At 39.2% G+C, this 13,232-nt stretch overlaps 1 protein-coding gene across 2 annotated transcripts in view; it reads left to right on the forward strand.

Moving 5' to 3' along the window:
- The window catches only part of LOC113172008 (receptor-type tyrosine-protein phosphatase N2-like), a 146,565-nt gene that overhangs the window by 30,935 nt on the left and 102,398 nt on the right, over positions 1–13,232 (forward strand). For both annotated transcript variants that reach the window (XM_026374785.2, XM_026374786.1), the window contains 2 exons: positions 2,057–2,430; positions 7,124–7,210. In XM_026374785.2, coding sequence (XP_026230570.1) covers positions 2,057–2,430; positions 7,124–7,210 — 461 coding nt within the window. The remainder of the gene's footprint in view (positions 1–2,056; positions 2,431–7,123; positions 7,211–13,232) is intronic.

The following is a 13,232-nucleotide window of genomic DNA, read 5'->3' on the forward strand; positions in this document are numbered from 1 at the left end:
GCATATAAACCTGAACTGGGAGCTGCTTCCACAGGAGAGGAGCTTGATGGCCGACCACTGTATAATATGGTGCTATATCTTGAAGATGTATAATAAGGGAAATGAATTTAGGGCTTTAATTAGATTTAAAGCAAGAAGGACATCTAGAGCAAATACATGATTAGACATATGATCTAGACAAAAGGTTTTTAGGCCCAAATAGAATAAAAGTCTTGTCTGAATTTAGAAGTAGTGAATAACTGGACATCCTGTTTGTCTTCGAAACCACTGGTTTTATAGATCCATATAACTGCGTAGAAATGGAAATTCATGGAGTGCTATGGAATTGATTAATTCATGAAGGGATACATCAGGTCAAAATTATTGGTCCAAGCTCAGAACCCTGTGGAACTCCAAAAAATTTTGTGTACTTTTAACATGAACAAATTGGAATTTATCAAAAGCAAAATGAAGTATTGTTATCTATAGTGTTTTTTTGTTTTAGTTTGATGATTACGTCTTGCAGAGAATAAAAAGTCCAGCATCGCAAAATATTTAATATTGAAACCAATAAATCTAGGTTCTGCTGCAAAAGTGTTATATTAGATCACACTGGATTAGAGTTACTGTAGCTGTGTGTACACAGTGAAGTGCCTACACTGATCCCAAAAACAATTTCACATTGCAGACAGATTCTTGTGATAATAGAACAAGTTTAATTAAAGTAAGTTTGTGCTCACACACTTGTAGCTGTGTTGGCTTTTGGATCCTGACAAGACAAGCAATTACCCTGAAGCCCGGACTGGAGGAATAATGGCATATTATAGTCACATTCAGTAGAAACTCTGACAGGTTGGCTGTTCTTTGATTCAAGGCAATTATTTGTTCATGCTTGCAGCTGTAGATCGCCAACACACCGACATCACTGATGGGGAAAACTCCCACCAGTTCACTTTCAGCAGTTTAGACAAAAGATCTTGATTGAACAAAGCCTCATTACTCAGGTTTGATGTCTGTATATGCCATAATAAAGATCTACCAGTATCTAATTAGTCTCCCGGATGTCTGGCAGTGTCGGCGACACAGTAAAACCATGTCAAGGAATAAGACTCAAATCTAAAAAGCATTAAAAAGAAAGAAATATGCTAATGACGACAAACTTTTAATACATTAATGATTATTAGAGAACTGCATTAGTGTTATATTATAAATGTGACAGCATAAATTTACATTAAAAAAATGAAATTAATGCCTCATGAGTGAGAAGTTTTAATCAGTTAGTCCAAAAATGATGCATATTAACCTGTTAACAGCCTACAGTCATCTGGTTTCTGCATTCAAACTAGATGTTTTAACCTGGCTAGGTTTTACATCACCCCCTTTTAGATAAATGGATACCTGGAAGTTGACACTCATTCAGAGGAGTCATGGCCTCCTTTACTAGATCCGTTCTTGTACAGTCACTAGGTTTATGGGGACGCTATGTGCCCTATTCTTTCCATTTCCTGATGGATTTAATTGTACTTCAGGGGATATTCGTTGTCTTGGAAATGTTCTTGCATCATCCCTAAACTTGTGCTTTTCAATAACTAGTGTTCATTTGTCTTAATGATGTAGTTTTTGGCTTGGATACTGATTCACCAGTAAATGTTCTTTCCAGATTCAGCTTTATTTATACTACATTCCTTAAAACCCTTTCACTGTACTCGGGTGATTTGAGTTAAATACATTGACTGCCCCAGTGATTATTTGAGTTACTTTAAAGCGGGTGAATACTTATGCAGTCAATCTTTCTCAAACTATTAAAATTAATCAGATGATTTTTAAAGAATTATCTGCATTTTTGCATAGAGGACCTATAATTAGCAATTGTCAGTCCTCTGTATGAATCTCCTGGTATGGCTGCTAATTCAAATTAATCATTTTATACGGCTGATTTATTATAAGAAAAGCCTCTTGTAATTGTGTTGCTCAGCTGAGAACAGTTGTACTAAGGGAGCATGGCGTTCTTTAGGTTGGTTTAGTATCTGAACATCATAATACTTACTCATAATATACTTCTGACTCTTCTTTTTAGTCTGACAGTGGAAACCTCTTCAGCAAACTCCTCGCCTACCTGGACAAAACGTCCTTCGGCAACTCGCTTTCAGCTAAAAATCTGAACAACATTCCTACAGAGACACCCAGAGGCCAACAGGTGGGGCTGGAAAACGTGCAGAGTCGGACCAGCGAGGCAGGGGTAACGGTGCAGAAGAAAGACGCCACCCAGTCTGTGGAGGAGGTGTCGGAGGTGGAAGGCTGGATAAAAGAGGTGGCGCCACCTCCTGCTTCACTTGTGTACGAAGAACCGCACAAGAAGACGATGCACGTTCCTGAACTTCAGCTGGACGTCAAAGCCGGCAAGAAGAAGGGTGATGACGATGTCTTTGGTTACGTCATCACAGACACAGAGTGAGTACGAGTTCAACACACACAGATGCATACAGCAGAAAACCCATAAATGTAAATTAAAAGCATTGACAATAGTTTAACCGTAGCACTGATCTTTTGTTCCTTGGTTGAAGTAAGAAATTTGTGTACAGGGTCTTGAAGAAAACTTCTGTTCCCAATTTGAAGCAAATAAAAATCAGGTTTCATACGTTTGGAGAGAAATCAGCAGATGTTTACAGTAACTCTGCCGGGTTCTCTCCTTTTTCACTTCATGAGACTCGTACAGTTTTTTCTCTGATCAGAGGTGAACAACTGGGAGGTTTAAGATGTCCTCAGTCAATTTTGCACTGCACATGTCAGTATTCTGTGTTCTCTAACCTTTTACAGTGACTCTTCAAAGTGTCTCTTGACATTTCTGTGAGATTGTTAATCTTTAAAGAACACTAAAGTTGTCCTTGACAAGTTCGCATTGTGTCAAATCTCTCCTAGAGAGAACTCAGTGCAACATCGACCACAGCATGGAAAAATACCACTCAAGTATTTCACCATGAGAAATAAAGAGTCCTCTCCCTCATAAAAGACCCATCGCTGTAATGCAGAGCTTTCCTTGTACTAGAATAGTTTCACTATCTGCATCTTTTAATGTTGTTGGAGCAGTAATGAAACTCCATTAGAAGTGTGGTTTATAGCTTTGTCTAGTTGCAGTAAAGCTGCTGGGTGGATCTGAAGTTTCCAAATCTAACAGGAACTCATTTAGTCTTGATCTGGAGCACATGAAACATACAGTGAACTGCTCAAGATTCAAAATGCCAAACTTTTTCTAACCACGGTTGAAAATGCAAGTCATCAATTAAAAGTAATAAGGATGTATGTTCCTTATCTAAACTCTGCTCTAAGGTAGAGCTGCTATAGCAATGTCACTAAGGAGCCTGGCAAGATAAAATCTGGCACATTAACTCCTAAAATTAGATTTTTAGACTTCAGTATTTGCTAGTGTGTATAGAGATGCTGCTATATGGATTCTGTTACCTCTAGACTGAGCCAGGCCAACAGTTTTCAGTCTTGATATTAAGCTACGCTAACTGGCTGCTGACTTTGGCTTCATCTAGTCAGCTACGTCTTGAAAAGAAGAGCGGATATGATTTTTGCCTAATTTATTTTTGTGTGTCTGTATATACAGTAACTGTGCAGCACAGTGAAGCATCCTCCCTCCTCAAACACAGCACTGTGGTGCAGGTCTACAGGCATAATAAGACAGATTAGATGCAAAGTTCAGACAGTTCGGCTCAGTGGCAGCAGAGGTGAAAGCTGATGGCAGAAACCCACGAGTGGTTTTAACGCATCAACTTCTCCTGTGGCCTGGGGAGAGGAGTGTGAGGAGGAGGACAGGGTGATTCATCACAGCTGGAGGAAAACACCTGCTCTCTAACACTCGCATATATAGGCATGCAGACACCATATTCTATTTTTTTTTTGCCACTCTTTAGCCCTTCAACCTGTAAATGCTTTTTCTCCCACACAGCTGATATGAATCATGATGCACAATCACTGTTGTGATTTGCATCTTAAACCTATTATAAAATGTAAAAGCAATAAAACAATTTGTCCAGAGTATCTAAAAACAACCAACGGCTGAACAACATTCACTTTTAAACATTACAATCATTTTTTTTTAACTCTACACTGATTGCCTGCTAGATTTTGTATTGATTTCTAGAAAATCAATGCAAAATCTATAAGGCACCGCGTGATCTCTCTCTGTTCTCAACACATCTCCATCACCCAGCTTTTAAATCCAGTAGCAAAAATAGATGAAGTGTGACATAGTTATAAAGTCCAGTCATTCTTGCCATTTTGTGAAATAGATGGTGCTAAAAGTTTGATAACTAGTTTTGTGACTTTTTTTTAATTTGGGTTCTTTGGTCCCTTAAAGGTGTGGGGGGTCAAATTGGAAAGTGGATCAGTAATCCACAGATTACTGCGATGCCACTAACATTAAATCATTTTAGACTGAACTACGGCTTAAGAGAGGTATTTTACTACTTTACACTTTAAAAGCCTGATGGTGAGAATGTGTTATTAATAAAATAAGATGAGGTAAAATTTAGAAGCGGTTACAGGTTGTATCTGAGGAACATCACAACCCAACATACTATATGCTGCAGAACTAATGTATAAAGCTGTTGTGACGTCTCCGGTGCAACAAACAGCATTCAGATACACAGGCAAAGTGATCACTGGTGTCAGATCTGAAGCAGCTGCTGTGTGTTGTGAAGGACTGACTCGTACTGTGGGCTGTTGAAGCTACTGTCTGCTCTTCATGGTCAGGAAGTGGCAGAACAATCACTGGCTGTCAGAAACTTTTCATGCATATGCAATCTAGTATTTTATTAACCCTTACTCTGTCATTCTCTTATGAAAATGCAGCACCATTTTCAAAACCTTTCGATTTTTACTGTAGAAACTCTGATATTTATGTTAATTTCCAGTAATTAGAGTAATTTACAGTGTGCTGTCGTGTAAAAGTTTTATAAATATACACAGGATTTATAGGACATGTTGCATACATGCTGTTGCTGGTTATTTGAAAGATGGAGCATAGCTGTCGTCGTCCTCTAGTTGTTTTTATTGAAAATCAAGGCGTGTTTACTGCCCCAGTTGTCGATTCATGTGGCACTTTGAATGTGAACACAGGAGCTGTGCTGCTATCAGTCAGTAACCAAATAAAACATGTTATTGATATTTTCCAATGTGCATTTTAACATTGAACCATCTAGTGAAGCACAGAATAGACTGCCATGTCCTATAATCAAATGTAATTTATCTAAAAACTAATACACAGTTTGCAGAAAGTATCTTTAAGGGTTCCTCCCCATTTTTGCGGTTAATCATCTGAAGGTGACGCCTTGCTGAAGGAGATATCGTGCATCCTGGAGGGTGTCTCCTTTGTGCATTTAAATTCAATAGATGGAGCTGAAGGGAGGTCAGACAAGTCTACAGCAGCTAGGAAGCAATTAGCTCAGAGTTGGTATACTGAGCTTTAATCGAGGTCTCCCAGCGTACACGCAAACATACATTCTCTCTCCGTCCTGCTGGCCCTATGCATGTATCTTGGCTCCTTTTAATTGACTGTTTAATTTGTTTAATTTTTTTCCATCTCTTTACCATTTTTCTTCGCTGCAGTGAGACTTGCAGTGAGTTAGTTTTTCTTATTAAAAAGGCTCCTATGTGAGTGTCCAAAAAAAAAGTCTGGGTAGTAAAAAAGGAATTTTAATCTTGCATTGGTTGAAGGAGAGAAGAGAAAGGACATGAGGAAATAAAAATGGAAGGAAGGGGTCTAAAGAAGGAAGAGTGGATAAAAAGAAGGCGAGACACAAAGGAAAGTAGGATGATGAATGGCAAAAATGAGGAAGTTCAGATGTTTACTGGACGCAGTACATTGAGTAACTAGTAACTCCTGAAAACCAGAGCAGCAAATACACTTTGTGAAGTGCAGATTATTCAGAAGTGAAAATTCTTAAAACAACCACATTAGTATGAATTGTGGTTTATTAAAAACCAACTAAAGAAAAAGAGTAATTTATTAGAACTAAAATCATTGGATGTCAAGTGAATGAAGAGACAGATTGAGCACATAAGCCAGGTCTTATGTAGTGATAGTATCTGCCAACTGTTCTGAAGCAGCAGCAGTCATCTCCTTCACACACAACTGTGCAACTAACTTGGAAACACAACTTGCAATTAAATCTCTTAAAGATGGAATGCCATGCAGTTTGTATTTATTTTATTCAACACTATCAAAGTGTTGTTGACTTTTTATTTGACTTTAATTAATAATAGTTGATCCTGGTCGCATTACACCTTTTTATTGTGATAACATCAAGTTCCTGAGTTAGTAAGTAGTAAAGTGGCTTCTTCACTCTCAGAACCTGTTTCTGAGCCATTCATTTGTTTATGTGGCTGAAAAGCAGGAGGTGCTGTGTATAGAACAGCAGCACCACTAGATCCAGACTCAAGGTGAAGTAGTTTTCACTTGTTTTACTTCCAGGAAGTCCACATCTACAAACTCAACAGAGGTCGTTCTCATTGTGGAGAAGTCATTTCATTCATTAGGACTGTACTGACCTTGGTGGTTTAGGCTCTGACCTTGTCACTTCCTGTCAGAACACACTTAAGAGCTTAAAATGAAGGAGTCGAGCGTGATCACAAGCTTTCTGCCTACAACCTTTCTCACCTTTCCTGTATTCTTCTCTTCACCAAACTGCACTTTACACCTCTCTACTTCACACCTAACTGACCCGTACCTCGGAGTTCTCAGGAAGGGAGTGTTTGAAAAATGAAAGCAGGAGTTGATCGAAGGGAAACTATTTCTATACGTTTTGCTTTTGCCTTAATGCCGTCACAAACTTGAATTCCTCTTGACCTCCCTGGTGTTTACCTGCCATCTCCACATAATACAAACCCTGATCTAAACACTCTAAATTAAATTTACAGTATGTTGCTTTGTGCAGGACATGTAATGTGTAAGTTGAAGCTGCTCAGACGGTACAATCACAAAATGTTTGACTACTACATCTTCTGTTTTGCCTTTTTAAGAGTTTCATTTAATGACTCTGTCCTCTCTCTACCTCCTCGCCCCATCCCTTCTTTTTCTTTCTGCCCTCCATCACTCCTCACCATTTCCCACCCGCCTCCTCCTCCTGACCATTATCAGTGGGCTCCAGACGGATGAAGGCCTCAACCTGATGAAGATCCTAGCTCGCAGAGCCAAACTCCAGATGACCGACTTCGCCGAGCTCTCGTACGTATAGTTGCTTTTAATCTGTCACCAGCAGAGAAACACAGTGCTCCTTTCTGCTGTGTTTAATGTTTGCTCTCATAGAAATAGCTGTCTGACCTGAAAATCCCCCCTAACCTAGAGCTGGAGTTTGCTTTTCACAAGGTATAAACCACCCATTTGTTCAATTGCATTTCTGAATATCCCCGAAATCAAAACCCTGCTCTTCTTCAGTGTTTGCTGCCGCTCTGAATAATCTATTGCTGTGAAGATATGTTGATCATGCTGCACCTGTTCTGGTTAATAAAAAAATAATAAAATAAATAAAATCTGTTCCAGACAGAGCCTGCACAGTTTGAAGTGACAAATTTCACATTATGCATGTATTTTCACAAGAATCAGTATTAGTGGAGCACGTCTTAGTCAAATAAAGAGCAGCCTTTCACACAGTGATGCACAAAAGCTGTATGATGCAGACGCACAAAATGTATGGATATCAACTTTTAGAATGTTTCAGCCTGTATCTGTTCATGATGACTAGGAAAAAGTCTAATCCCCACCAAGTCTCTGCAGTCCTTTATATTTATTTAATAATGAAAGATTTCTACATCACAATCTTGGATCCAAAGCAACAACTGAAAATAAAAACGAATTCTACCTCGTGTTACGGTGGATATGAGCTGCAATTTAAAGAACCACACACTACAATCATCTCTGTGGCTCTATGTGGTCCTATATTGCCACTGTAGCTCCTTTTAGCTCATTGTCTTGGTTTTCTGTCCTCATTTATTTGGTCATTTTGAGTCTATTTATTTATTTTTTTTGTCAGTAATCAATCTACTATTTTGAGTCTCACCACCCTCAACTTGGTTTCCAGCAGCTGTTTACATTAATATTTGTGGTCATCCAGTTTGTGTGTTGGGGCTAAAGTATTAACTGGTTTCAGTCCATGGCTCGTGTTGATTGGCACCTTGTCTTTTCTGATTTAGTTACCGTTGACAGTGTTTATGTTTTGCCGTCTTTCTGGCTATTTGATAGTTTGACAGTGGAGAGGAAGACGTCTAACGGGTCTCCAGCCAGCCGTAAACCAGGGATGTTGTGGTTACATGGCAGACAGTATGCAATAACTATTACTACCAATATGAGCCAAACCAGCCACATCTAGCAATTAATGCAGCAGTAGTGTCTGTTTGTCTCCTGGTGCTGTTTGTCCTTTAATTTTTTAGATTTTGTTGTGCATTTTTCAGCAGCTACAGTAGCTCATCTTGTAGTGCAGTGACCACAGAAATCCACACTAGACTAACACTGTGTGCACTCTGGGTGCACATACACAGTATCCTGCTAAGCTACGTGATGCAGTGAGTGTGTGGACTTTTTTTTTTTGCAGTGGGATACTCGGTGTGCGCTCACACATTTTTAAAACATATTACATATTGAATGTAACTAATTTGGGCTGTCAAAAATAAAAGTTTAATCAGTAAAGATTTAACATTCCCTCTTATTCTCTCTTGAAACATCAGATCTGCTTCACTTCTCATTTTATAAAACCACGTTTCAACTTTACCAGTTACTGTTTTAAAGTTGTTCAGGTCACCTTTTCAGTCCGCGAATGGAGTGAGGGAGCTGCCGGGACCGGGTCAACACAGTAAAAACCAACAGACACACAGTCAAAGCTCCAGCAGTATGTTCATGAATATAGAAATAAAAGCATTTTAATGTTTTTAATGTCCTTCTAAACTCTATGCCCCGTAACGTAACAGTGCCTTTTGGACGTGTAGCCCTGCCAGCTGTCAGGCAGCCAAGAATTAAATTAAATTAAGAATTACACATGTAAAACAAAACATTTAACATTTCAGAATCACAAACGACTGAATCCTCAGATCCAGAGGTCTGTAGACTGTTAGTGTTCATATTGTGTTGTACTTTCACAACAACCACCATTTTCTACCTGTGAGCTTGAGTGGGTGGCAATTATCTGAAAGGGCAAGCATCACCTACTAAAACTATTCAGATAGTCCCCATAGAAGATGAGCAGTGTCGCTTCCCCCACAGTTACCCCCCAGCATGTTAGATCAGAGGAGGCACACTGGTGGGAAGAAAACAGAGCTTTTCCACTGGCACAAGTTATTGAAATCAGAAGAAGTGGAAAAATAAAAAACCGAAGAGAAAACTTTGCCCTTACAGAGCAGAGATCCAAGGACGTTGCCTTATTTTCATTCTGTCAACATTTTCTCCTGCTCTGGGGGGGAAGACGGCAATGATAGCTGCTCGTCCGCGTTATTGACATGTTGGAGTCCAGCCGCTGCTGACTGCAATCATTTATTAATGAGACTGAACTCTGCCTGAACTCTCGCTCGCTCTCTGCTTTCTTGTGTCTCTCACTCATTCACTGCCCTCATGTTTCTGTCTCTGCCTCCATAAATTTCTCAGTTCTTCTTTTTTCCGCTGTTCAATCTGCTTTCTGTCTTAGTTTGTCTCAATCTATTGCTGTCTTCTGTCACTTTCACTGTCTCCTTTTTTCACAGTTGATGCTATATTTCTCCACCCCAAGTGACTTTGCAGCGGGTGGTGAACATTTTCAGTGTGGCTGAGCTGCAACATCAAAAATGAGAGCTGCTGCAGTCGAATACACTACTGGGGATTACACTCGGTGTACAGACAGCATGTGTGTGTCTGTTATCACAGTTATAAAAACAAAACTAGGCAAAAGCTAGGGACTGGACATGTTTCATTTGAATGCAGGAAATCAATAGTGCATTTCCTGGTTCATTTTAGCCTGGCTTTTATTTCCATTTTGTTCATCTGCTCTGTCACTTGCACATACAACAACGCCGCGCCTCAACAAGTTAATTGCAGAGATCGGTAAACAAGTGACACTAGCTGTTATGAATTTGTCCATAACATTGGCTCAAAGGTTACAGCGAGCCGCTCGCTATTACTCTGGGCTACTTACTTTAAAGATCATTCTTCATTTAGCTGAGCACACACTTCTAGGAAGAGCAGCCACAGTATTAATGTTCATTTATGGATAATTTGTCCAACTGTGGACTGATGGATACCTAAACTCTTTCAGATTACTTTGGAATCCTTCCCAGCTTCATGCAAATGAACAATTTTTGATCATAGGTCTTCGGAAATGTCTTTTTTTTCCCCCATTTCTTAGACTCTAGCTTTGGCATCTTCTGACTCCAGTTGGCATTTAATAATGACATCAACCTAAGGATTCACATACTTTTCATAGTTGTAACTTAGCGAAATCTGAGCGTATTTTAACACAAAGTGTATCGTAAATACGTTGAAGTAGTTTTTACACTGTAAACACTTTACCCAGAGAACCAAAAAAAAATTTTTTTGCAAAAAGAACTGACCCACCCAGTCAAGGCAGATGACCGCCCATCCTGAGCCTGGTTTTGCAGATTTCTTCCACTAAACGGAGTTTAGTTTTGTTTCTTCAGTGTTGACTAGTGCTGTTCAAATAGGGTTGTTGGGTTTTCTGTTCTGTTTTTCAATTCTGTTATATTTCGTAAGATCTTAAACCTTAAACACTGTAAAGTGCCTTGAGATGAGTTCTGTTGTGATTTGCCGCTATACAAATAAAATCGAATAGAATTCAATTGAGTGCACCTGAAGTGCTCATTTATCTTCACTGCACAAATAAACTCAACTCTGAATAGAAGCAGATCAAAACGGATCTGTAAGGTTTGATGAGAGCAGACCGTTAAAGTTATAATTTCATAATTACTTTCTATTCCAAATGTGAGACTAAGTTGAGCTTTTGCATTTCTCGACTATCGGTTTTAGCAGCGACCATGCAGAATTTTGGGGGGTCATTATGGTGCACAGATTATTTTATCCCATATGCTCAGACTTTCTGTCATACCTCTTTTCAAACCCCTCTGAGAACCACTGCTATATGATAATTATAACCCAGTGTTTCAAGTAGTTTGTTTACTGTGGGGAAAATGTCAATATGAAGTGAACTGTCAACCTTAAAAGTGCACAGGTTTTGATTGTAGTGCACAAAATAATGCTGGTAAATGAAATGACAGCACCAAATTAAAACAGGATGGTGACGAGAGCCCGCACAATAAAATGAACTAAAACAAACACTAAGGAATTATGTCAAATAACAAAAGATTTCAGATTGAATTTATGTAATTTTATGTCAAGAACACCATGTACTGTATGTAGCCCTGTAGTTGCCGTCTGCTGGTCAGATTAACTTCGGATTATTATTGTTTGCACAGCGTGTTTTTATTCTATCAAACACTGATAATTCAATGACAGTCACTCAGTGTCGGTCACAGCTGATTTGATGAACATATTGATTTCATATTTCTACAGTAATAACTGTGCAGGTGCGTCTATACAGTATGTTCCAGTGTACTGAGGTTTATATGTAACAAATAAAAAAAGAAACTTCTAAACTGAATTGAACTTTTCCTCTCCGCTGTCGCCTGGTGCTGCTCAAGTGGTTCTGTTGGGTTTTCTATATAATTCTATATACAGTTATATTTATAAGGCCTTAAACACTGTAAAGTGCAGTGGATTGAATTGATATTGAATTGAACTGAAGTGAAGTAAGACAGAGAGGAAGAATTTAGAATTCATGTGTGCAGACAGGTGGGGATTGGGTGGCTTGGGGTCATGCGATTCACACACACACACTCATGCACCCACACACACTCTCCACCCCCGCCACTCGGCCTCGTTGTTCCCGCAGCACCTCGGCTGCTGTATTGAGTCCCTGGGTGGCCCGTACTGTTCTCCTCTTCTAATGCACCTTTTGTCTTTGTTCTTCTATTCTTGGAATGAAAGGGGGGAGCTATACACTGGGGAGAGTGATGGATTGGAGGCTGAGAAAGCGAGAGAGCGACAGTGAGAGCGACATAGATACAGAGAGAGAGTGGGAGAAACCTGGGGGTCTCTCTTTTGTTGTGAGCACAGTGAAAGCCCAGCAGGGGGAGCCGCCTTGACAATTTGTCAGAGGCGCCACGCTTATTTTCCAAGGCCGCCTGGCTCCTCACCACTGTGGCAACGGCAGTTGTCGTCACCAGAACAAGTAAGCCCAGAGACAAAAGCTTTAGATTGACACTGAACCTGTCAGCTCTCTTGATTTACCCTCGTTTTTCTCTTATATCTGTATTAATGTGTTAAAGTTTGTCACTGGACAAAATGCCCACACTTTGTCAAACATTTAAACTCATACAGTCGGCTTCATTTTATCAGTTTCAGTTTAAGACAGTTGAAGACAGTTTACGGCATTAGTATCAAGAAAACTGCTTATTAGAAACTGATGACATAATTATCCACCTGCTGACAGATTTTATGAAATCACATTTGAGAGCAAACAGACTAAATAATTGGTTTAACAGCAGTTCTTTTTGCTGTGCAGGTGAGACATCGAGTCGGCTTATACTGACGGCCACAGTAGAATTAACCAGCAGGCACTTGGTATACTGTAAGTCAACTTATGACTTAGAATTTCCTTTACTATAAAATTCTGTCAACCTGCTTCGTTTAGCTCCTTAACACAAAACATTTTGGTTTAAATTATTGAAGGTATAAAATGACATCACACATCACTGTTGATGTATTTCTGTTTTCTCTTAAAGTAGCTCCTTTACCTCCATCAAAACAGCTCCGGAAACTTCACTGTGCACCGGCACTGAACTCATTAAATTTAGTTTCGATTTAGAAAATAAATGGATCTTTAAAAATGTATTTAATTTACACTATCTCTGTTAGTTAGGAAGAAATACCAGATTCCTTTCAGTACCGTCATGGAGAAAACTGCTATTATCATCTTTATTCTAGTTTGAAGGACAGAGTAAAGCTCTTATTGTTAGCAGCAACTATTCTAAGACTATGTCAGTCATTAAACAGAGGTTAACCTCTTCAAAAAAATAAATGTGCCCCAAAACAATTTGAAAATCAGTAAGAAAATACTTGTTCCCACAACTCGTATGATGATATTCGACTCCGTGGACACATTAAACCAAAGATTTGGACTGTTTTCGGTAGAAAATCTATTTGTTCTCGAGTG

This window comes from Anabas testudineus, chromosome 17 (genome assembly GCF_900324465.2).
Source record: "Anabas testudineus chromosome 17, fAnaTes1.2, whole genome shotgun sequence".
NCBI lineage: Eukaryota > Metazoa > Chordata > Actinopteri > Anabantiformes > Anabantidae > Anabas > Anabas testudineus.